The 26,249-nt window shown below is 35.1% G+C and overlaps 3 protein-coding genes across 3 annotated transcripts; 2 read left to right on the plus strand and 1 right to left on the minus strand.

Annotated features, from left to right (window-relative positions):
* The first annotated feature begins 2,924 nt into the window (after window positions 1-2,924).
* On the plus strand, window positions 2,925-5,252 carry LOC127807635 (aldehyde oxidase GLOX). The gene has a single exon (XM_052345651.1). The coding sequence runs from the start codon at window positions 2,983-2,985 to the stop codon at window positions 4,648-4,650; it is 1,668 nt and encodes a 555-aa protein (XP_052201611.1). The 5' UTR covers window positions 2,925-2,982; the 3' UTR covers window positions 4,651-5,252.
* A 2,193-nt stretch (window positions 5,253-7,445) lies between these two features.
* On the minus strand, window positions 7,446-10,618 carry LOC127807636 (histone H3.3). Its single transcript, XM_052345652.1, has 4 exons — window positions 10,489-10,618; window positions 10,263-10,366; window positions 9,927-10,003; window positions 7,446-8,001 (listed from the first exon to the last, which is right to left on the minus strand). Exons 2-4 carry the CDS (start codon window positions 10,332-10,334, stop codon window positions 7,740-7,742), a joined length of 411 nt encoding a protein of 136 aa, XP_052201612.1. The 5' UTR covers window positions 10,335-10,366; window positions 10,489-10,618; the 3' UTR covers window positions 7,446-7,739.
* Window positions 10,619-12,354: 1,736 nt separating this feature from the next.
* On the plus strand, window positions 12,355-18,190 carry LOC127807637 (uncharacterized). The gene is made up of 3 exons (XM_052345653.1): window positions 12,355-12,492; window positions 16,668-16,838; window positions 17,764-18,190. Exons 1-3 carry the CDS (start codon window positions 12,397-12,399, stop codon window positions 17,845-17,847), a joined length of 351 nt encoding a protein of 116 aa, XP_052201613.1. The 5' UTR covers window positions 12,355-12,396; the 3' UTR covers window positions 17,848-18,190.
* The last annotated feature ends 8,059 nt before the right edge of the window (window positions 18,191-26,249 follow it).

Here is a 26,249-nt window from a genome sequence, read left to right on the forward strand (position 1 = left end):
CAAACTGAAGACTGACTGTGATAAAAAAATTTTACACAAGATGAAAAGTGTTTTATATAAAGATACCCATAAGTAGTATAAATGCAAGTTTCTAAATAAATATTTAGTACTAATTAGACTGACAACAATCATTTGAAATTAATTTAAAGATAATATCAATATATATATTTGTGTCGGACAATATAAGATTTGTTCGACGTGAACACATCAGAGGGAGGCGTAGACACCACACCTACCTTCACATGCCCGCATCGAACAACATAAATGTGGACAACAAATCATTGCCCTATATATATAATATCATTCTTACTAGTTAATTAATCCAATGATGTACGTTAGTAAGAAGAAGAATATGATGCTCTCCCAAGAAAAGTCCATTGCAACAAACATAAGACGAATCGAATATCGTATCCCATCACACGGCACAGCAATTTCTTTATGTATATATACATACATACATACATACATACATATATATATATATAACACAAGGTAGCCATCACTAATTGAGTGCAATTGTTTATATGAATTCCAAATTTTAATAATTTTTATTTATAATTTTATTTTTTGTAAATTTAGTATTTTAAAAAAATATATTACTAAGAACATAAAATTTTATTAGAGCAATAATGTTTTGTTCAAAAGGGATCGAGAGATGTTAAAGATGAACACACGATCATACATAAAAATAAAATAAATGAGGTTGAAATAACTTTCAAAATTATAAATAATAAACGTTCTTATATCTGTAGTCGATGGAATGCAATCGAATAAATAAATAAAAATCGAAAAAAATTGGTGACAGAAAATGATTTTCATAATCCTATCTCTAATATATTTTCAATAGTCTCTAACTTTTACTTTTTATAAAAAAAATTAAAAAATGTGTTACAAAATAAAGAATTATGTAGAAAATAGAATTTAACTATGTTTATCTAAAAATAAAGTCTATTTATTATTTTTAATTATTACTTCCGTGTGTGCAGACAATTAATTTAATTATCTAATTGACCAAAATTTATTAATTAATTAAATCGAATTGAAGAGCAAAATTGAATCGAATTGACCGATTAATTTGAAAAACCAAACTAATTGATAACTAAAAAAATCAAACACAAATCAATTCGAATAAAAGTAAAAAAAATAAAAATTGAAGAAAATTGAAGTAACATATATAAAACACACAAAATTGAAGAAAATGATTTCGTTTTATAAATATTAATTATTTTAAAGTTCAATAGTTCGATTCTTCTAATTAAAAAAATAAATTAAAAATTAAAAATCAAACTTTTGAAAAAAATTAACTGGATCAAACTAATTGCAAGAAAAAAACTAAATCAAATCTACAAGCTCGATCAATTCTGTTTGGTTAGTTCGAGTAAAATAAATTTTTATTATTCCTTATCCATTTTTGTGTATATAATGACAATTTTAGAGGTGATTTGTTTATTTGTACTTTATTTTAGTGGTGGGTGTCGCCATGCAAAGAACGCCGCCATTGAAGATGGAGAACGAAGAAGCTTCAATGAGTGTTTAATAAATTAAAATATTATTAATTAATGAAAATGCTCTTTGTGTTTGATAAATTATTTCATTATAAAATTTAATTATTAAAATCATACAATTTTACTATAATATTATTAATGTACTAAATTTCTATTCGCTTTGTATCTTATACTTTTGTTGAAAAATTGACTTAAGAATCAAATGACTTACATAAAAAATCACTCGTGTCCTTAACCGTTTTTTTTTCTTATAATATTGAAATCACGATCGACACTTTTTCTCACATTCTTAAGCATTATTAGATATTTTATCATAAAATAACATTTTTATATGCAATTTGTTTATTTCTACTTTACTTTAATGTTATTGTACTCACATGAGGGGAAATTGTTCATATTAATGCTGGCTTCTGACCAAGGTGGGGAAGAAGCCTAAATTTTGAAAATGTTATTTTTACACTTAAATTTGATATTTTTATTAATATTTTATATATTTATATTTATATAACATAATATATGATATTAATATATAACATCATCACAAGTGTTAAATTTAAATATTTAAATAATATTTTTGATAAATTAACTATCAAAACAATTAATTATAATTAAATATGCATATATATATGTAGAAATATATAATTGCCTTATAGTTTTGGTAAAGTTCCCTTTTTGAGGCAGCTCTGGTTTAATTTTATTAAATGCAAGCACCAATTAAACTGAGGGACATTCAATGTGAAGTCCCCACCGTCACTGAGGTACCCCATTCATTTATTTACAAAACACTTATATATAAATATATATATATATATATAATTTGAGAATTATATTTCATATTTTTAATGAGTGTAACTAAGTAGATAAGCTAATGCTAAAGTACGGCAAAATATATATTTTATTCTTTGTATTTGCATGTATTTTTTATTTATATATTTATTTTTTTTATTATTTTAATTATATTCTTAAATTATACTTAATTTATCATTATCAACAAATTTATTAAGATATACAATTAATTCAAAATTACATAATTCAAGATCTAAATGAAAAATATATATAAATACAAAGACTAAAATATATATCTGATATTTAAGAACATCATTTACATTATTTTTATGTCATCTTTGCGTCGTTCGCCTACCTCGCTATTCTTGATACGCTATCTTTCTTAATAATAGTTTTGACTTGAATCGAAGTGATAAACAAAATGTGGAGGAGAACTTATGACTATCACTTGATTTGATCTTAGGATGGTTAATTGATTAAAATTAGAAGTTGAGAAGGAGGTGAAAGATTGGGATTTTATTAATTATTTAACGAAACGAATGGCTTTACACGCGTCTGGTTGCGTGTGGAGAAGATCATCGTCCTCCCTATATATGATTTCACAACAGGAGATCCATACTCGACAGCCCCACCGCCACTGCTTAGCCATACATTCATGTAAATCGAATACAAATCCAAAACCCACATTGATATGACCCCAATATCCCTTCTTTTCGCCCTCCTATGGCAGCTCCTGGTGGTGCTTCTCACCGCCGTCCACGGTGGCCTGAACCTGATCCAGGGGGCGAGCGGCGGCGGCGGCGGCAGCTGGCAGCTCCTACAGCGGAGTATTGGCATCACGGCCATGCACATGCAGCTGCTCAACAACGACCGCGTCGTCATCTTCGACCGTACCGACTTCGGGGAGTCCAACATCTCTCTCCCCAACGGCCGTTGCCGCGACGACCCGAACGAGGCCGTAGTGCCGCACGACTGCACGGCCCACTCTGTGGAGTACGACGTCGTCACCAACAGAGTACGGCCGCTCTTTGTCCAGACCGACGTCTGGTGCTCGTCGGGATCCCTGTTTCCCGACGGCCGGCTGATCCAGACCGGCGGGTTCAACAACGGCGATCGCGTGGTCAGGATTTTCAAGCCGTGCGGCGACTGCGACTGGGAGGAGATTCCGTACGGTCTGACGCAGCGGAGGTGGTACGCCACCAACCACATTCTGCCCGGCGGCCAGCAGATTATTATCGGCGGCCGGCGTCAGTTTAACTACGAGTTTTACCCGAAAACGGCGTCGACTTCGAAGTATTACAATCTGCGGCTTCTGGTTCAGACAAATGTACGTGACAGCGAGGACAATCTTTACCCGTTTGTGTTCCTCAATGTGGACGGAAACTTGTTCATTTTCGCGAATTATAAGTCGATTCTGTTCGACTACGTGAAAGGGGTGGTGGTGAAGACTTTCCCGGACATGCCAGACGGCCAACCGCGGTGTTATCCGAGCACCGGCTCCGCCGTGCTGCTCCCGCTGAAGATTTTCGGGAGAGCGGCGCCGCAACCGGAAGTGCTGGTTTGCGGCGGCGCACCCAAAGGGTCGTTCTTGAGCGCCAAAAAATATGGCAAATTCGTCGGAGCCTTGAAAACATGCGGGAGGATCCGGATAACCGACCCGGAACCCAAGTGGGTGATGGAGACTATGCCCCTAGCCCGGGTCATGGGCGACATGCTATTGCTACCAAACACCGATGTTCTGATCATAAATGGGGGGTCCGCGGGGACAGCCGGGTGGGAATATGGTAGGGACCCGGTCTTCAACCCAGTGATTTACATGCCCGATAATCCTATCGGATCACGGTTCGATGTCCTAAATCCGAGCACCATACCCCGCATGTACCATTCGACTGCAATTTTGTTGCGTGATGGTCGTGTTCTCGTTGGTGGTAGCAACCCTCACACTTTTTACAATTTTACGGGTGTCCTTTTCCCCACCGAATTAAGATTGGAGGCCTTTTCCCCACCCTATTTGGATCCGAAATCCGACACTTTGCGCCCGAAGATCATCACACCCGCATCTCAAGCCGAATTCAAGTACGGCCAATCGGTCACGGTTCAGTTCACCGTCACGGCCACGCTAGATGCAAATTCAGTCACCGTGACAATGATTGCACCCTCATTTAACACCCATTCATTCTCCATGAATCAAAGATTGTTAGTGCTTGGAGAGGGCAACGTGGTAGCCAAAGCAAAATCCACGTATGAAACCCGGGTAACGATGCCGGGTTCGGGCAATCTTGCCCCGGCCGGGTACTATCTCTTATTTGTAGTCCATCAAAAAATACCTAGTCCAGGCATTTGGATCCATATCCAATAAAATCTGTACCTATATATCCATATAGAATTTATCATACATGCATTTCATCTCCCTGTTTCAAATAACAATCTAGATGGGTTCGGGTTCGTAACGCGAAAGTGATATTTTTTATAATTATTGAGAATATTTGTGGAGGCATCAGATGAGGGGGGAGGAAGGGGAGTGAAGACTGAGGAGTTAACAGTGGCTGGCTGCTAGTGAGTGAGTCACGGGTGAGAAAACCGGTTAATGACATACATTTCAAGTTCACGGGTCTGTCTGGTTTTCTGGGCCTTAAAACCTTTTGTGTCACTATTTAACTTAATCCTCAGCATGTTGTTCTTATAATTTGGGCTTTGACCATTTTGGTGAAGTTCCTGATCCCAATTGGTGGTCGCAAGTGGGATCATCACATGGTAGGACCCTTTGGGAGAGTTCATGTCTCGTGTTTCCCTTCCCCTGATTCATGTTTTTGTGTTTATAAGGATAGCAGAGAGTCGAGAGACATTGTATTTTGCTCATTCGATCCATTCCTCAAGTTTGCCAACATTTTATTCTTTTTTATTTACTTGAAATGTTCGAATTTCGTCTCAGTAATCATCGGGAGTGAATAAACTTCCTCTGACACACCATAGAATAAATTCAAATGTGAACATAATATATATATATATATAGAATTCGACATTCCATGCAATTTATACGAAATTTGTATTGCTTTTCAACTAAATATAACCTTCTAATAATAAATCTATTTTCTAAATTACTGCATTGATTTGAGTCACACACAATAAAAAATAGGCAACTATTATGTTATCCACCATCGAGCAACATAGCAGTTGGGGCCCACCCCCTTCTTTCTTAGTTGGGCAACTGTTATGTTGCCCGATGATAGGCAACATAGCAGTGCCCATCAAAAATATTGACAAACTTAGCTTTCATGATAAAATATTTGAAGTTTCACATAAAATATGACTCGCACCATGTATAAGTGTAGTTTAAGTCACTATAAATAAAATTATTAACCAGTCGTTGGTAATCACTTATACTCCAGACGAATCACCAGACTTAAAAAGTTAAAATTTGAATTGAATGTTTGGACGTGACTTGTACTGAGTTGGCTTTGTGAGTTGGAAGCGTAGCTGTGAGGAAAGGGACTACAGAATAATGCATGTGGAAGGCTAAAGTTGTACTATTATATGCATCTGAAAGTGATTTGATTGGTATTTATATTTACTTTTAAATTTTTGTCTGGAAAATATTAAAATGCCATTTAATTACTTGATTATGGGGTACATTAATTTTAGGTCAAATTACAAAGATGCTCTTTCATTAAGAGCTCATTGGAGACCTAAAAACGATCTCGTACTTGAGCCGAGATACCACAAATTTTAAGTGGGCATATTCCAAATTCAAAGGAAAGATCTAGGCTAGAATGACTAGATACAAACCCAAATCAATTCTCCTTTAGAGCTCCCTAAAGAGCTACCGACAATGAAGAGGAGAAACAAAAAGAGAAAAAAAAAAAAAACTATGGAATAATCTCTCTCACTCAAATAAAAAATAAATAAATAAAAATAGTGACAAGTGACAACTGCAATTTAAGATGGCTAAAAGGACATAAAATTTTGACTTAAAAGAAAATTGGGGTGGTCCAAGAAGAAGACAGAGGATCCACCAGAGGCCTGCCATCCAAACTAGTTTGGACCAGGAAGAAGCAATCTCGGCCAACTCCAATCAATAATAAGTACTGGTTAGGACAAATCCGGGCCATCTACTTGTTACTTGTTTCCCAGCCCAAGAGCTTCAACTCAACTCATCCACTGATTAAGACAAGTGTGGACAGTGTTGGTAACAGAGTCGGGCTGCCCTACCTCGTCCTAGACCCTCTGACCTCGACCATGTCCTGTGTCCTCCTATCAGGTCATTTTCATGCTATATATCCTATCCTATCACGGTGCCTCATACTCAATTTTTTTCTATTGGGAAATTTAAATACTATATTATACATATACAAATAATTTCTGAAATGATTTAGGACTTAGTAAGATATCACATATTATGCATCTGCAAATAAAAAAAAAATACATTTCAAATTATATTTTTATGTGTTTATATTATATAAAATAAATAATATTTTTATAAATTTTCTACATTTAATGAAATAGGCAATATATATTTCATTCTTCAGACCCGGTCAAATAGTTTTTGATCCCACACCAATAGGGGCAAAACAAGTCTCATTTTACCAATCTTATTAGTACAAGGGAAAAGAAAAGGTGGAATGTAAAGGAAAATCGACATTAACACATAATCCCCGTATATTACAAAACACGAAAGATTGAGAATAATAATAACCCTTAAATACTAAATATTGTTTCAAAAATATTATTTAGACATTTAATTATAATATTCATGTATATCATAATAATATAAATATATAATATATTAATACATAAATTTTACTAAAATTACCAAAATTAAATACCAAAATAACATTTTCATTTCCAAATTCTATAGCTGCCATTCCGAAAACTGTTTTTGGTAAAAGAGTCCATTGACTCTGTTTTTCTCGCCAGTGCCCTCCCCACACCACCAGTCATCAATGGGGGGAATATATGGGACAAACTCCGAGCCAGAGCTTGGTTACTGTCTCCAGGGGACCAATCCGATCTTTGAGAAATTGAGACTTTTCATGTGATATTATTTTTAGTCCTAAATAGTTATTTTTAAGTTTTTGGACTATTTTGGTTTTTTAAATGAGTTTTTGACCATGACACATCAATTATAAAAGTTGTAACTAGGTATGGAGATAATACTTTTATCTTTTTGAATGCACCACATCATTATGTTCCAAACCAATTACATCTTGTCACATTTTTGTAATAATATAAATTTATCAGTATATTTTGTCACACTCACGTGACAATATACGACTAACTTGGGACATATAATAATATGGTGCAAGTCTAGCAAGAAATCATGAAACAAACCCAAATTCTGTAAGCCGAAAACCTAAACTTGGCATGTGACAAGAAGAAAATGCATGATAATTGGGGGAAGGCATAGGAGTCTTAACTGTGAGAAACTCGTTCTGGTAACAGCATCCTCTCTTAAGCGCGTTCACCGCGAATTCGCCTGGCCAGCTGAATGTCCTTGGGCATGATGGTAACCCGCTTGGCGTGGATGGCGCACAAGTTGGTGTCCTCGAAGAGACCCACAAGGTAGGCTTCGGCAGCCTCTTGAAGAGCCAGAACGGCGTGGCTCTGGAACCTCAAATCGGTCTTGAAGTCTTGGGCGATTTCACGGACAAGGCGTTGGAATGGCAATTTCCGGATGAGAAGCTCGGTGCTCTTTTGGTACTTCCGGATTTCACTGTTCAAAACATGAAAAGACTATTAGTACCTAATACCAGATTGTTCTAAAAGGACTCCTTGAATTCAAAGATTGAAGTTATATGAAGAAACATGATCTAACTGTAGATGGAAATCTGGATAAGCATTGAAATTTGATAAATTATAGAGGTATTTCAAGATCATTTTTTTCCACCACGTAATAAAATATAAACAGAAATACAAGAAACATAATTTCAATGTAAAAACCCTTCAATATTGAGAAAAGAATCACCTTAATAGTTTCCATACTCTTAAAATGACTTATTAACTTAATTAATAGAATCAATAATATTATATATATAAATCACCTTTTTGATAGTTTTCATACTCTCAAAATATTCTACTATAATAAAAATAATTACAAATATCCTAACACACTCTACTCATTTTCAAGTGATACAAAAATTATAGTAGCACTCATTGAGATTCTTAGAGATGATACCCAATATTTTTTCCAGTGTATACTCACCTCCACACACTACTGAGAATTACTCAAACTCTTTTTTATCTCACTCTCTAAGACCCTCACTCTAAAGCCTTGGCTGTCTTACCTTGCTTCACTACTTTGAAGTATGTTGTTGTTTTTTCAATGATTCTAACAAACATTGAACCAATGTTATTTATAGCATGTCTTCCCCATCCCCATAATACCTACTTCTTATCTTTTTCTTTTTTATGGGGTTGGACCCCAACAATTCTCTCCCTCCATCCTATCAGTAAGAAAAATAATTATGGAAAGAATTAAATTGAGCCCATACCGACCAAGTCGGCACTTAATTGAAGTTTCTCCCAAGCTACAACATTTGTCGTCAGCAGGATTTTTATTAGTGTGGGTCTTTTCTAATATAAATTGTTATTCCTCCACTGCTAATTGTAGCCAATAGTATCTTACATCAATGTGCTTTGTACCCGAGTGATACATTAGGTTCTTGCTCAAATCTAGAGCACTCTGATTGTCATGGTAAATTACAATCTTTTCCATCTTCATTTCCGATTGTTGAAGGAATCTTGTCAACCAAAGTATTTTTTTTCCTGCTTCGGTTATGGCAATGTATTTCGTCTCTATTGTAGATAAGGCAACACACTTCTGCAGTTTAGACTAAGTGAACAAGAATCCTAAAGTATATTTCCTACTATCTAGGTCACCTGCCATATTTGCATCTATATATATATCTTCAAAATTGGTTCAAACTCTCCAAAGCACAAGCATATTTTTGCACTACCTTTGAGATATCTCAAGATCCACTTCAGAGTGAAGGTCTTTGAGAGTGTGAGATAAAGAGTCTGAGTAATTCCCAATAGTGTGTGGGGGTGAGTATACATTGGAAAAAATATTGGGTATCATCTCTAAGGGTCTCAATGAGTGCCACAATAATTTTTGTATCACATAAAATAGAGTAGAGTGCGTGAGAATATTTGTAATTATCTTTATTATAGTGAAATATTTTTCAAAACTTGTCCCGTGGTTTTTCCCTCAATATTGGAAAGTTTCTATTATGTGGTGAGAAAATGTGATCCTGAGAAATTTCTACAGTTTATCAAAACTCTAACCAATTTTCCCAACAAGATTTAATTGATAAATTAGACTCGTAATCTGTTAAATCAGATAATCAAGTTATTGTGATTGAGCGTTTAGGTGAATAAAATATACGAAGCAATTGGGATAACAATGAATTTCAACTTCATCCACACAATAATTATTGTCATCTGAGAACCTGTAGTTTCTTGATGCAAAATCAGATCTACTACATTATATCCTATTGTTATAGAATTATAGTCATGTGTATTAAAGTCCAATGGCGTTAACTTTTGTGTTTTCTTGCGTAATCCGATCATAACAGGGATAACAAAGCTACCCTAAGAATGGAATCAGAAGTATGAGATGGGAGCAAGAAGAACAATCACCGAAGGGCAACGGTCCCGGGCCGATAACGATGGGGTTTCTTGACTCCTCCGGTGGTGGGCGCCGACTTCCTAGCAGCCTGTACAGAGATCACGGCAAGAAACGTCGGATATTTCAAAATAGGAGCAGGCCAAAACACAATTGAAACCCTAGGAAGTGTTCAAAAGGGTAGAAATTGTTCGAAAAAACGAAACTTGGGAGAAAAAGGCAGTGCGGATGGTCTTTTGGAGCGCGACGCGAGAGAGTTCATTGCCTCTTTCTCGCACTTTCTCGGTATCCAAATGGAGGAACATGAAAACGGATAGGAATTAGAGGTGAAAAGGGCTAATATATCAAACCTTAGTGGCGAGCTGCTTCCTGGGAGCCTTTCCGCCAGTAGACTTGCGAGCAGTTTGCTTCGTACGAGCCATTCAGAATCACCAAAACCGGCGACTTCCCAAATCTGAAATCCATCAAAGCAACAGAAGAGACGATCAAAGCGAGCTCGGATCATCCCTATACCATCCAATTGAAGAAATCAAAAGAACAAAACACGAGAAAACTATCGCCCAGGACGACGATTACCTCAAGACGACGCGTGGAGCGGCGCAATTAGGGTTTACGTTGCTCGAATAGAAAGGGGATTTTCTAGAGTTCGGCGACATACACACACACGCGTATATATATATATGCGTGTAAGAGACCGGCAATTAGGGGAGGGGGAGGGGTTCTGCAACGTCTTTGTTATTTGAATTTGCTTCGATCCGTGTGCTCGCACGTGATTGGTTAAGTGATGAAGTGCCAGCATCTCATTGGCTTCCATTCTTGATTATGTTTCTTTTGGGCCTGCAAAACTGGACAACTGGCCCACAGACACACTCATTGTGGTCTGGTTGGCCCAATTGGTAAATGGATCTTCTTTTGGGTTATATGTGAGGGTGGTTTCAATTTTAATTTTTTAGATAAAATTTTAAATACAATTATTTTTTAATATTTTGATAAAATTATTTTAAAATTTATTTATTTTTTATTAGTTACGAAAGTTTAAATATTGTTAATATAATTAAAAATTTATAATAAATTGTTATAGAAAATATTTTATTTTTAAAAAAACATAAAAATACCCCCTCATTCAAGTTATTTAAATGCATGTTTTTTAAGATATTTATATTTTAATATAGATTCAATCCAATTCATGTAATAGGCTTAATTAACTTAATTGGATTTGCCTCAATCTAAAACCAAATTTTTATTTGTCCATATTACCTTATAAGATATGATTCGATCATTCACGTGACATAACCACAATATTTATTTGTCTTTTAATAAATTTATATAAAAGTATTAATTTTAAAATATTATTTTTTTATTTATTACTTGTTAATTCTTTTATCCCATCTTTAGTACTAATTCCTTTACCCCACCCTTGTAAATTGAGTAAACTTTGGACGTGCTTAAGATTAAGAACAATGACTAGATACACTTAACTTAAGAAAGATTTGATGATCATTAACTCAAAACCATCGTCATATTTTATTTAAACCATATTTCACTGGCTAACATAGTGATTTGTGTTGATATTTGGAGTTCATATAATTTATATTTTTTTAAATATCTTCGCATTGCATCTTGAAAATAATTAAGTATCTTTCATATTTGATTTGAGTTATAACAAGTAATCATAAATATACAAAATAAAATCATAAGAAGTTAATGACTATTTATTTTTAATATTTTTTTTATTTTTTAGCCCGTGTGCAACACCAACCACTATTCTAGTTGATTGTTTAAAAATGGGTGAACAGTCAAAAAAGACACTATACTTTAATCTCGAAACAAAATTAAAAATTATATTTTAAAATAGATAAATAAATCATTATACTTTAAGAGTTCAAGTCAAATTAACCATTATATTCTAAAAAAACACAAACCATAATGACATGAGATTCTTAGAATCTAAATTTTTGCAAATGTGTGAGTTTATTTTGATTTGGGATAAGGTTATCACTCTTAATATAATTAAATCATCGTAAAACGCATGTTGAAATAAAAAATCATAAATACCAATACTAAATCTAAAAATATAATGACTTATTTGGTATTTTTTAAAATATAATTACTAAATTAAGTCTGAATTCAAAATGTATAATAGCTCTTTTTGACTTTTATAAAATTACAATAGTTAAATTAAGATTGAAATTAAAATTAACTTGCTTATTACTTTATTTTTTTAAAAATAACCAAAGAGTATAACTAATAGTCTAAATATGATATTAATGTAAGTTTGAGGAGCTTTTTGACACATTTTAAAATTTGGGTATGAATCAATTTATAAATAGGCAGAAATAATTAAAAGCTACAAAACAATTAAGAAATTCATTTGTAACCGCGGCAACGACGTCGTATATACATTGCCACCGAGCTATAAAATGAGGGCCCGGGTTCGTCTTCCTCGCCTCGACCGATTAGCTCTGCAACGGACGTTTCGCATCAATGGTAGAGGGAAACAAGAAAGGCTACGGCTGGGCGGTCTCCGCTGGGATCAACGCCGCTTTGGCCGCCATTTCCGCTAAGCTTTTCTCATCTCAGGTACCTACGCTTTCTACCTTCTCAACTAATTCTTCAATTCACGTCCCTCCTATCGGTTCGAAACCCTAGCCGTTATCCTTCAGTTTCGGTGGTTTAACCGATCACGTTTTTGGTAACTTCGAGCTTGACTTGGCGAGATATATCATTCCAGGGTGTTAGATCCCAGATTCTAAGTTACTTTACGGACCAATAGAGAGCGTTGAGTATAGCTTAATTGAAATAACTTGCCAACCGCTTCCAGGAAAATTTTGGTGGGCATGAATTGAACTAGCTTCTGATTTGAGCCAATTCTGCAGTGTTCGTAATTTATTCCCTCCATGCTATAATGTCGTAGATTCTTATGGTTCCCCATTGAGATTTTTCAGTTAATAGTGCTACCAGTAACTATTTTCGCAATGATATCATTTATTTTACTATCAGAAGGCATCTGTAACCCCAAGAGTTTATAGTTGTTTCCCTTGCAACCAGATTCAAACGTCCCTAGGGTGAATTAACTAACAGATTTCTGTACACCTGGTGCACACCAAAGGGTAGTGGCTACGAGTTATCATCGATAGGAAAAAAGAAGAAGCCCGTGTAGTCGTTAGAAGTTCACAGTTAAACGCACGGTATGTTCTCTGAGATTATCTACTAGATGCAAATGATTCTACAAGTATTATTCCACTAAATCATTGGCAATTGGCCTGAGATGATTTGTGCGGACTACATTCATCAGGTGTTGTAAGTCTCAGAGTTGAACCAATTTTGAGTATCTAACTTATTCTGGCAATTTTTCACTCTCTGCCTTTTGAGAAAGGACAGCTTTAAATGGAGCCCGCAAGCAGAGGAAGCTTTTGAGCAGCTAAAAGAGGCATTAAGTGAAGTTCCGGTGCTAGGCCTACCCAATTTCAGCAAGCCATTTGTGTTGGAGACTGATGCCAGCAACCATGGAATAGGGGCAGTTCTTTCCTAGGAGGGCAGACCCTTGGCTTTCCTAAGCCAATCCCTGGCTCCTAGACACCAAGGCCTTAGCATATACGAGAAGGAACTAATGGCAGTAGAAAAATGGCAATACTACCTAGAAGGGGGGAAATTTGTTATAAAAAGGGACTATGAAAGCCTCAAGTTCTTGCTACAAGAGAGCTTGCACACCCAATTATAGAAGAAAGGCATGGCCAGACTTATGGGATTGGATTATGTAATCCAATTTAGGAAAGGAAAAGAGAATATTGTAGCAGATGCCTTGTCTCGCTACCAAGAAGAGGGAGCTTGTGAAGCCATTTCAGCAATAGTCCCAAATTGGTTACAAGAAGTGACTGATAGTTACCAACAAAGAGAATGTGCCAAAGGCTTATTGGAACAGCTAAGTGTGGATGCCAATAGCAGGCCAGGTTACTCATTGAACAATGGAGTGATCCGGTACAAAGGAAAGACTGGTTATCAAGGACAGTGAAGCATTGAAAAGCAAGATCCTACATGCACTTTATGGGTCCCCCATCTGAGGACATTCTGGCATTCAGAATACCTACTGGAGGGTACAACAGGTATTCTCTTGGCCTCAACTTATAAAATATGTTTGGGACTATGTGATGAGGTGTGATGTGTGTAGAAGGTGTAAGCATGAGACAATGGCCCATCCGGGCCTTCTACAACCCCTACCACTACCAGATCAGACATGGACTAACGTTACTATGGATTTTATAGAAGGGCTTCCCTGATCGAAAGGGAAGGACTGCATTATGGTGGTGGTAGATAGGTTTTCTAAATTCAACCACTTTATTGGTTTATCCCACCCGCACACAACTCAAGAAGTAACAAGGGTATTCATGGATAGTGTGTTGAAGTTGCATGGCATACCACAATCCATAGTTTCAGACAGAGATCGAATATTCACTAGCCTATTCTGGAAGGAATTGATGAGGTTGCTGGGCACTAAACTATTGATGTCAACAGCCTATCACCCTGAGACAGATGGACAAACATAAAGGGTGAACCAATTGCTGGAGCTATACTTAAGATGTTTAGTTTCCTACAGCCTAGATGGCACAAATGGTTGGCATTTGCCCAATGGTGGTACAACTTGACTTTCCATAGCTCCATCCGAATGACACCATTTGAGGCCCTTTATGGTTACAAACCAAGGCTCTTACTAGCCCTGGCCGAACACTCTACAGTGGCGGCTGTAGGTACTTACTTACAACAAAGACAAGATGCTATAAGACTGGTAAAAACGGAATTGGCCAGAGCACAAAATCGAATGAAGCAGATGGCTGATAAGAAATGGAGTGAACGGGTATTCTCAGCGGGAGATGAAGTCTACCTTAAGCTAGGCCCACAACACCTCAAAGCCTTATCCCAACAGCCAATATCCAAGCTCAACCCTAGGTACTATGGGCCATTTCCAATAATAGAGAAAATTGGGACAATAGCCTACAAGTTGCACCTACTGGAGAGAACACAGATGCACCCAGTGTTCCACGTCTCCCTCCTCAAGAAGGCCATTCGTACACAACAATGCAGCACCTCGCTGCCTCCCATGACCAAAGAAGAAAAGGAGGCTGTCGTGCTTGCAGACATCTTAGACATAAGAGTGGTTCGCAGAAATAGAGCCCCCCTCATCCAAGTCCTAGTCAAGTGGTCATCCCTCCATGTGGATAACAACACTTGGGAGTGCCTCCCAGACCTTCTTCAACAATTTCCAAACTCTGTCAGCCTACTACATATTTGTTGAGGACAAGAAATGCTTTAAGGGGAGGGGATTGTTATGTTAGTTGAATAATTGGGCCAATGTAATAGACTGTAGACATCAATTTAGTGGGCTGAGGCCTGTGTAAATAAAGGCCACAGATAAGCATAGCTGGAGGAATGTTCCAGCATGTTATTGGGCAAGTTGTAAAGCAAGTGGGGAGGGCATAACTGCTTTTGGCGCCCATTTAGGCCATAGATCAATACAAAAGGAACTGATCTACGCTTCTACCCCTATGTTGAATAAAATCTGGAAATTGGTTTCCCTCTCAAACTCTTTTCCTCTCAATTCTTGTTCCCTCTTTCTCTCTAATTCTTTCGATTCTCCCTTTCCCTCCTTCTCTCGCTTTTCTCAATCGATCGAGACTCATTTGTCAGATCAGGAATCTGACATGCCTGTTATTATTTTCCTTTTGGTAAATGTTCCGTTACGTACAGAACCATGTACAAAATCTTGGATTACAGCGTGTTTTTCCATTAAATTTCCTACCAATGTTGCACCTGCTATAATTCTAATTTGTGTTGATTATCATTGTTCGGATGTGGCATCCGTTGCAATGACTTTTAGCGGGATATTCTTATTGGAAAATACTACTTCTTTGGTTATTACTGTAATAAAATACTTATCCTGAAACTAAGGAACTCTACTGCTGCGGAAGAGTCAAATCATTTGTATTGATTTAATTGTGTTTGTTCACATAAGCATTGTCTTTGAAAAACAGGGCAACTAAACTACCCCGAGTGCTAATGGTTTTTGCATTTCAACGATGCTGATTGCTGCCATTGGTTGATAACCTTGATTTTAGACATGCATATCTTCTTGTTAATGATTTGAACTGCTTGACGCATTCCAGATCATGGAGGCCTACTTGCCTTGCTGTATTTGTATGGCACATGCATCATCTTCTAATTACCATTCTACGCATCTTGACAAGCAACTTTATGCATATATTTTTCCTTGAGGTGAAAAAGAAAGTGGAAAGGGAAAAATCCGTTGTCTATGTCCTTATTTGGAGCAATATGTAGTGAAGAATTTTGTCAACTTTGTCTTTTTTATTTTGTATTTTTTGGTGTCCTTTTGTTTTGTAAAATTTAATGAACTTATAGTTTTCATGGGTATGCTTGCACAAGTTTGTAGGCATGCCTTAGTTAGCTTTATATCTATATGAGTTAATACCTTGTGTCTTTCTTTTTTAAATTGTAGGGCAAGAATTCTGAAGGAAAGTTCACTTTGTTATATATTTATGTATATTTATTTGTTTAATAGTTACTTCAGTTTCTTAAATATACGCAACCACAGCAGAGTCACGTACAAACTTGTAGATTTTAGTTTGCGGAATACCACATAAAATATTAACTAATTGAACAAATAGATAATAAGAAACAGAATAAAAGAATTGAAATTCATACTAGTGTCGAAACTAATTATGAAATTTCTCTTATCTGAACAGCTCCTTAAATATGGTTCAGTCATATTTTTCAACGTGATAATGTGGGGATGTTATGTCAATAGCCTGAAAGCTCTCTCATCTCTGCAAGCTACAGTGACAAATTTTGCTACCAACTTTCTTTCTTCTGGTCTAGCTGGTTTTTTCCTCTTTGAGGAAGCCCTATCATTTCAGGTAATCCTGCTAAATTTGAACGTGTGATTTTGTGCTTTTAGTTACAACTGTTCAAAATATTTTGTTTTGATAACTAATTTAATGATCTCAACTGATGATTCTTGCCAGTGTTACAGACATTTGTTCAATAGTTTCCCCTCACTTTAAGGTTTGCATGTATTTGACTACCTGGAAAATATAAAAATAGAAAATAAGATTATGGAATGCAAACACAGAACTTAGGGGCATTCTACTTCTGATTAAATATTCTCGCAACAGTGATTCTTTACCCCATTCTCTTATTAGCATACATTGAAAAGAAAACCAAAATCAACTAGGATTATCTTGCATTTGAGTGCTAGCAGATTTGGTAGATGCTAGGAAATGGAACTAATGAACCAGTAAACATCTGTATTAGTTGAATTTGAATATTGGAATCATTTGGACAGGTGAGAGGCCTCATTGCCATCCGAGTCTGTCAGCATAGGGCTTAAGTATCCCATTGCATGCCTAGATCCCATGTTTATGGATTTAGGCTGTGAGACCCTAATAAGATGAGCAAATCAACTCCATTCTTTTCATTTTAGGACTCGCTAACAGGGACCAGCTTGTTCGTATTGCCCCCCTAGATGATATTATTTGTCATCTACTTACTTTAGAAGTGGAATATTTATGTATCAGATCGTTTTTTTGTCTTTTATTTGTTCTTCCACCTAATTAGTTGTCTACCTGGTCGTGCCACCAATGTTGCATCTAACATTTGGAATCAAACCTATGAAACTGGTTCTATTACTTCCCGTGCTTGCCTATCTGGAAGATCTTTTCTACATTTTCATCTTCTGTGGCTAAGATATCAAGAAACTATCGGATCTCGGGGATGTTTGAGTAGTTTGATAAGAGTTATCGATTGATAGTTGCATTACTGATGCAAAGTTTGATTCTGCAGTGGTTTGCAGGTGCCCTTCTCATAGTAATGGGCGTATTAGTACTCAGTAAATCAAGCATAGAGGAGAAGGCACACTCGGATTAGATGCCAGCCTCACTGGATCAGCTGTCCTTAAGTCTCTGCACTGAACCTAACCATTTATTCTGTCTACGACCTTGAGGCCAAGGAATTGATACCATGCCACCATGCTAATCTTGTTTAGGGTGCCCGATTATATGTTGGCATGTATTTAGTTTGTGAATACACATGTATTCACGATGTATATATAATTAGACTAAAATATCGTGTTAGCATGAACGCAGTATCACATTTATATTGAATATTTTTTCAAGACGAAAAAGAGATAGGAACTATGGTATCATAGACCCTACATTGTATATCATGTGATCATATTCTCTTTTATACTTCATTGACCATTTGGAATCAACCGACCAAAATTGCTGATTTGGTTCAGTTTAAATTAAGAATTAATTTGGTTTGATTTTTAAGTTTGATAATTTTAGTTATTTTAGTTTAATTAGATTTTTTTATTAAAAAAATTAAAATAAACGAATTAACTAAAGTGTCAAAAATCGTATTGTAGTTTTTAGTTTTCTTTGTTTTTTTGATTTTTTGGGGTTTTTTAGATCAGTTTTTTTTATTTAGTTGTTTTAATTTTTGATTTGTTTGATTTGATTTAATTTTTTTTGTTTTACTTATCGAAACGGAATGTTCATCTCTAATTAAATGTATTTTTTAATATTTATAATTTATTTGAAGTGTAGCAGTCCGATAAAAAGAAAAGAAATAAAATAAAAAAAATTCAAACCGGAGCACACGTTAGAGTCAACCAGTCAAAGTCAAGACAGCAGAGTTATAAAAATGTTTCATTTTTTAATCTGTTTTAAGAGTAACGTCTAAATTTAATTATCCAAAATAATTTTTCTTAAATTTATTATGATAGGCCAACGAGCTAAAAGTTATCCTCGTATCATTCAACGTGCTCTTTCACAATAATATAAGATCAAATTATAGAAAGAATAACGAAAATATTACTTAAATGTTTAATTATTGTACTTAAATATGATATTATATATTAATATATCATATATTTATATTGATTGAAAGGCAGTCGGGTGAGCTTGAACCCACTGAAATGCTAAAGTAAAATAGATCAAAGTTGACCAGACAAACGAAAAAATCAAATAAATACAAAAAAAAAATTGAATCAACCAAAAAAAGCAACAAACCCCAAAAAATTGAACTAAATAAAATAAAAATAAAAATAAAAAACCAAATAAATAAAATAACTTAAAAAAATAAAAAAAATCAGTCGATTCAGTTATTTCGATTTTTTTTTTAGTACAAAACTCAAATCGAATCGAAATAATCGAAATTGTTAAATTTGACAACAGAACTAAAGGAGAAACGATCGGACTTGAGCTCGCGATGGTAGGGAATATATTCCGGGGGCGACTGACACCTATAAGCTCTCCGATACTCAAGTAAGTAAGAGAATAAAATAACAGAGTATCAGTGGACTAGAGAAGAACATACATTTGGCTCTGAAAAGAGCTGATTTATATAGAAAAATGAGAGATCCTCTTGCATGCATACGTCGTGCGTTTGCAAGGTGATGTGACTGGATATCCAGTGTTGACGCTGGCATGGTGTCGACGGGACCCTCATTAATGTGGATGAGATCTGTCATTAATGTGGATGAGATCTGCCATTAATGAAGATGAGATCTTCCATTAATGAATATAAGATCTTGAGCAAGCGTGAGAGTATCCAACATGCGGCTGCAATGATACTGTTACAGGTTGGAGTAGGGCCAGGGGCCGAGGTTGGGCCGCAGGCCGAGATCGCCCCAAGATGAAGCTTGATTGGTTTGTGAGCTAAGACAGAGTTGGGTTAGGGTAGAGGCTTGATTTGAGTCGGTACGGTCCATAGCCCCCTAGGTCAGATGCTCGAGAAGCGAGTATTCGAGCTAAAGAAGAGGAAGCTGGGTGGATTTGTTGTTTAACCAAGTTCAGTAGATGAGGCGTCGTTAGAGCCGGACCAAGATAAATGACCAAGCTGATATGAGGATATTCTTAAGGCCAATACCCGAGCTGAGGTGTGACAGTTTGACTGACGTCCAAACTGGGGTCGAAGCTAAGGGGATGTTATTTTCAAAAGACTTAAAGTCGGTCTTGGTGATTGATTAGTAGTTAATTTTGTTATAATTATAACCCTTATTTTGATTTTAAATTGGTTTAATTGAATAGTTATGTGTAATATATATATATATATATATATAAAACATAATACATATACTCAATGGAGTGCATGTGTGAAACATCTATATAATATATAAATATATAATATACAATATAATATTTCATATAAATATATACATAATATATAATTTAATAATACATATATTGAATTTCATGCTTGCAGTGTGAAGCAACCATGCGTGAAGTCCAAATCATGGGCAATTAAAGTTTGAGAAATGTTAATTAAAGCCCATGGAAGCCTAGTCATATGTCAAATCAATTGAAGCTTAACTTGGACAGTCCATGAAAGACATCATTTAGAGAAGACCCAAGCATTTTTAATCTTAATGAAGGCTCAAGCATTTTTAATCTTAATGAAAACCAAAAACCCAATTGTAAAAATCTATTTTTATTTTTAAATAAATGTTTTATGAGTGCTTTATTAGGTGTGTTTTTTATTATCTAAAATTCATTTAACTTTAGGTGTGTATTTTAGCTAAAATTCATTTAACTTTAGGTGTGTGAGTGCCCATTAGATATAAATAGCTCAGTTGATTGCACTTGTAAGGGGTGATTATTATTCTTGAATCAAAACTTAGTTATTTTCTTATATTTTCTCTTTGAGAATTGCTCTTGTTCTCTCTTCTTTTCTCTATTATTTTATCTTGTGATCTTACTTTCTTTCTTTCTTTTTTTGAATTCTTATGTCATTTATTGTTATTTTATTATCTACTGCCTAAATGGCTGGTTAATTTCTATTTTTAAATTTTTTTAATTTTAATTCTTGTCATTTTAATTATCTACCGCCTAAATGGTCGGTTAATTTCTGCTATTTTAATTCCTGTCATTTAAATTCCTGTCAATTATCTTTTAAATGGAGATGAGTAGCTAAATCCAATCTTGGGCTAAGGCAAGGACAGTGTCTAACGCCAATAATTCCTAAAGAAAGTTGTGCTTTAAATGAGTGACATTAATTTAAATTTCAGTATGAGTGTGTATTAATTATTGAGAAATCACTAGGTTTGGATTGGAGCGTAAGTCTAACTTAGAGCTTTCATGCCACCCATGGGAGTTATTAGAACTGTAAACGCTATCATACCCAAACTCGGATAATTAATTTAGTTATTTTGTGTATTAATTGCAATTAGATTTATGGTAGTTGCTTAAATTAGAATCCCGCATATCATGTATGGGGATTGTTTAAACTAGAACTATCATCATCTCTAATTGCAGTTAATAACAAACCCTCATATCTGAAATTAAATTAATGTTGCTAATCTTTTCTGCTAAAATTTGAGAATCAACGAGTTGGTGCTGAAATTGTCTTAACTCAAGAGCTATCCAATTTCATATTATCACATTTAACGTTTATTTCAACTTCTTCCTTGCTTTATTTCCTAGTATCCGTTATCTAAAAATCCATAAAAAAATCTTATTGCCAATTTGTCCAAATGCGTGTGCGTGTGTGTGACATTCTTTTTCTTTTACTATAAATAAATCTCTCAGTGGACGACTTAGACTCATTCAGAAAATATAAATTTAAATTTGGACTACAACTGCACTCGTACACTGATGAGTATAAACTTCTCATCAAAATAAGGAAAAAAATATAAAAGTTTTATTGTGTTTTTTTTTTATATTTTAATTGCAGGGTGAGAGTATAGCCAATGATGCCTAATGTCGTTGGGAATTTTAGTAGGTCCTTTTAACAACATTTTGCTGCGTGTGTGACCCGAGATTCAAAGCGTCTACCTAAGAAGGCATGATGGTGCATGTCAATGTAGTGGCGCCCCATTACCCTAAGCATGACACTTTGTCTGGGTATTGATTATATGCCAGGTGTCACTATCTCCGTGATGGATGTTTGGCGACAAATGATCTCCCTCCATCGAATGTGTTTTGAGGTATCTTTAAATAGGTATCTCACTTGTTAGCTTGTACTTTTCCATTCGTCTTTCAAATTTATCTAGCTTTTACCGCCCGAAGATCTTTACTCCTGATCGCTTATAGTGTTCGATCTCCGTCTTCTACAGACTTTTCGTATACAGGTAATGGCCATATCCTTATGCTCATTTTTTAATTTTTGTTATTGTCTAGTCGTCGCAGAGAGGTTTAAGAGAGTGGCTTTGGGTGAGTTTTGGCGCTTAGGCAAATGTTTAAGCTTTTGGCCCCTCTTATTAGGTTTAGGGAGACAGTCCAGGTTGTAACACCCTGCTTCTTCAAGGGCGTGTTATTATATTGGGGCTTAACATATAATTACACATTCTCTTTTCATGATACATTTTTTTTTTAAAACTCAAGTACCGTATTTCAAATAGAGACCCTCAACATATCATTACAAATGCAGAAACAATAATCGAAACCTAATATGGTATATAATCAAATTCACTTTTATCATAACATAAGAATCTGTACCATAGTATATCTTCAACACTAAATACATAGAGATTTATCATCAAGAGATAACAATTGAATACCTCAGATAAAATCAAAAGATTCGTCAAATAACATTATTAATGATTGAATTCTTAAAACATCATTCGGAACACATAACATACTTTGAGATTACTAGACTAATCCTAAAAAAAACATAAGACTAAAACATATCCGCCCTTTATGAAGAAGCAAAACACTAGAACAACATGCTGAATCCATCAGACATGTCATCACGTGCCGTCACATCTCAACCATTTCCTTGACTAAGCTGCAAGTCTCAATTGGAACGTTTGAATATTCTAGGGGCATAACCCGATTAGAAGATGAATCTTCTAGTGAAGGTTTAAAAAGAAATACATGAATACATGATGCAAATACATAAACAAACATATGCCATAGTGTAACTTTCTTGGCCCTCCAGCCCGGTACGGAACCCTCGGTAGTAATCCTGACCTGTTTTCAGGATACTCCCAAACGTTGTTCCATCACTACCCTTGAGGAATTATGACTACACTATCAAGGCGACATCCCAATCCCATGCACGAGTATCAATATGCCAATAATATCATGCCATGTGAAAATCACGACTTTCCAGCCAATAGTATATGAACAAATGTAACGCCCTACTTTCCCCGGCGCGTTATGTCTTGGGACAATTCTGGGACAATAATTTTTTTCTTTTCAAACTTAATTCTAACTCATATCATACCTCGAATCCGTCCCAGGATTCCCATACATTTTTTCTTGAAAGAGAATCATTATACACATCAAATGCGGAAACAAAGATCGAAACCTGACATCTTAACATTGATCATTAAATCATCGTTCCTTAAAACATTCAAAATTCAAAGTAGCAGAACTTAAATACATGGGTTACATAACATACATTTCACTCCTCATGCACTCTGCTAAGTGCCATTTCATGCCTCATTTATCCTCGTATCTATTACAATCTCCATCTGGAACGTTTGAATATTCCAGGGGCAAAGCCCAAGTTAGATGATGAACCATTTAAGGGTACATAATGCTATATCATGTGTGTATGCAATGTCTTTCATCGTAGGTGTCAACTGCACTCCTCATGTTATCTACCATTCTTACGGCCACCTTTTTCGAAGCCGGGGTGTCTGGGGGCACCCTTGGTAGCGGTGCCAATTCGTACTCCCTACGGCCTCAATGCGCGTGATCAATAATATCAACGTGTATATATGCATTTCATAGCATGTCATGTATGCAGTCTACGTGATGGATACATATTCGAGCATGTCAATATGATGAAAGCATTTTCGAGGAGCATAAATCACTTACAAACCAAACATTTTTCATAAAACTAAATTCAGTTGGGAAGTACCACTTATCTTTTCAAGCTTATCGGGTTACCTCGATATTCGTGCATCGCCTCGATTTAAGTGCAAATTACCTTGATTTACGTGCTAACCTCAAAATTCGCACAAGCCACTTCAATTCAAGGCTCAAAGTATCCCAATCACCATATTTATTTAAATAAGCATTCAAACCTATTTTTCCATAATTTTTTGTATTTTCTTTATTTTTCTCTCTATTTCTTCCTATTTTTCCTCAATAAATCCAAACTAAATATTTCTAAAATATTTTCTCAAATATTTCACTACGACAATTTATAAAATAATATTCTTGAATTTCTAGAATTTTCTAGAAAATTTTACTTACCTTGACTTCTTAGCTCCTCCGGCTTCCTCGGTATGTGTGCTACATTCTCAAAAAGCGTGCCCGAACCATTTTTTCGCCCAAAATCTCCGAAATGTTAGTAAATATCCAAATCCTATTTTTTGGGATTTTTTCAATAATTTTTCCTATTTTTTTTCTTTTCTTTTTTTTTTCTTCTCCTTCTTCCTCCCTTCTCATTCTTCTTCCTCTGCACCTACGCGACCTGCAACTCCCGCACACGGCTCCCTACTCCAGCCGCTGGCCTCCCCGGCCACTGTTGCGCTCACCGCGTTGCTGCTGGCAGTCGCACGCAGCAGCCTTTGGCCGCGGCTGTTGTGCTGCCGGCTTTGGCCGCCTTTCCGTCACTCCGACCGACGCTTCAGCCTCCAACGAGCCTCCTGAGCTACCTCACCTTGTTGGACGTCGCTACTTCGCTTGATGGTCGCCGCTACTGATTAGTGGTTAATTTTGTAAAAATTTTGTTATAATTATACCCTTCTTTCGATCTTAAATATGGTTTAAATTAGATATTAATATATATTTTATGGTTATATGTAAATTTAAATTGAAAGATGAATGAAATGAAGTTCTAAAGTAAATAATAATAATATATAAAATTATATATAATACATATATATCATTATATGCATGCATGTAATATATATATAATATAATCTAATATATATATGTGCCATGTGTAATACATATATATAATATATAATTTATTAATAACATTAAATTATTTTTATTTTTTTTAGGCATGAAGAATTCAAGCCCATGAAGACTTAAAGTCCATGAAGAATTCAAGTCCATGAAGAAATCAAAGCCATGGAGAAATCAAGTCCATGAAGAAATCAAACCCATGAAAAATTAAAGTCCATGAAGAATTCAAGCCCATGAAGAATTAAGGCCCAATTTGAGCAACCCATGGAAAATATTATTTGGAGAAGGTCCAGGGATTATTTTTAATCCTAATGAAGATTAAAAACCAATTTATAGAAATCTATTTTTATTTTTTATGTGAGAGCTTTATTAGGTGTGTTTTTTAGCTAAAATCCATTTAACTATTAGGTGGATATTATAGCTAAAATTCATTTAACTTTATGAGTGCTTTATTAGGTATGTATTTTAGCTAAAATCCATTTAATATTAGGTGTGTATTATAGCTAAAATCCATTTAACTTTAAGTGTGTGAGTGCCCATTAGATATAATTATGTCTAATTGAATAATTGAAATTGTGTGGTTTGTATTGCATCTTGTGGCCTATAAATAGCTCACTTGATTGCATTTGTAAGTGTGATTATTATTCTTGAATAAAAGTTTAGTTGTTTCTTTATAATTCTCTCTTTGAGAATTGTTCTTGTTCTTTCTTATTTTCTTTAGTACTTTCTCTTATAATCTTACTTTTTTTTTCTTTCTTCTTTTAAATTCTTATGTCATTTATTATTACTTTATTATTCACCGCCTAAATGGCCGGTTAATTTGTGCCTTTAAATTTCTGTAATTTTAATTCTTGTCATTTAATTATTCACCGCCTAAATGGCCGGTTAGTTTATGCTTTTAAATTTTTGCAATTTTAATTCTTGTCATTTAATTATCCACCGCCTAAATGGCCGGTTAGTTTATGCTTTTAAATTTCTTGTCATTTAAATTCTGTTATTTAAATTACGTCATTTAAATTTCTGTCAATTAACTTTCAAATAAAAATGAGTAGTTAAATCTAATCTTGGGTTAAGGTAAGGACAGTGTCCAATGCCAATGATTCCCAAAGAAAGCTGCGCTTTAAATAAGTAACATTAATTTAAATTTCAGTATGAGTGTGTATTAATTATTAAAAAATCACTAGGTTTGGATTGGAGCGTAAGCCTAACTTAGAGCTTTCATGCCATGTATGAGAGTTACTAGAACTGGAAACGCTATCATACCCAAACCCGGATGATTAATTTAGTTGTTTTGTATATTAATTGTAATTGGATTTATGGTAGTTGCTTAAATTAGAATCCCGCATATCATGTATGGGGATTGCTTAACCTAGAACTATCATCATCTCTAATTGCATTTAATAACAAACCCTCATATCTGAAATTAAATTAATGTTGCTAATCTTATATGCTAAAATTTGA

Source organism: Diospyros lotus, chromosome 8 (genome assembly GCF_014633365.1).
Source record: "Diospyros lotus cultivar Yz01 chromosome 8, ASM1463336v1, whole genome shotgun sequence".
NCBI lineage: Eukaryota > Viridiplantae > Streptophyta > Magnoliopsida > Ericales > Ebenaceae > Diospyros > Diospyros lotus.

Excerpts from the sequence above, each read along its gene's own strand:
- LOC127807637 (XM_052345653.1), top strand. The coding sequence starts at position 12,397 with ATGGTAGAGGGAAACAAGAAAGGCTACGGCTGGGCGGTCTCCGCTGGG. Across the intron at positions 12,493-16,667 it reads CTAAGCTTTTCTCATCTCAG|CTCCTTAAATATGGTTCAGT; the intron begins GTACCTACGCTT and ends TTATCTGAACAG. Across the intron at positions 16,839-17,763 it reads AGGAAGCCCTATCATTTCAG|TGGTTTGCAGGTGCCCTTCT; the intron begins GTAATCCTGCTA and ends TTGATTCTGCAG.
- LOC127807636 (XM_052345652.1), bottom strand. The coding sequence starts at position 10,334 with ATGGCTCGTACGAAGCAAACTGCTCGCAAGTCTACTGGCGGAAAGGCT. Across the intron at positions 10,004-10,262 it reads GGAAGCAGCTCGCCACTAAG|GCTGCTAGGAAGTCGGCGCC; the intron begins GTTTGATATATT and ends ATCTCTGTACAG. Across the intron at positions 8,002-9,926 it reads CCCGGGACCGTTGCCCTTCG|TGAAATCCGGAAGTACCAAA; the intron begins GTGATTGTTCTT and ends TGTTTTGAACAG.
- LOC127807635 (XM_052345651.1), top strand. The coding sequence starts at position 2,983 with ATGACCCCAATATCCCTTCTTTTCGCCCTCCTATGGCAGCTCCTGGTG.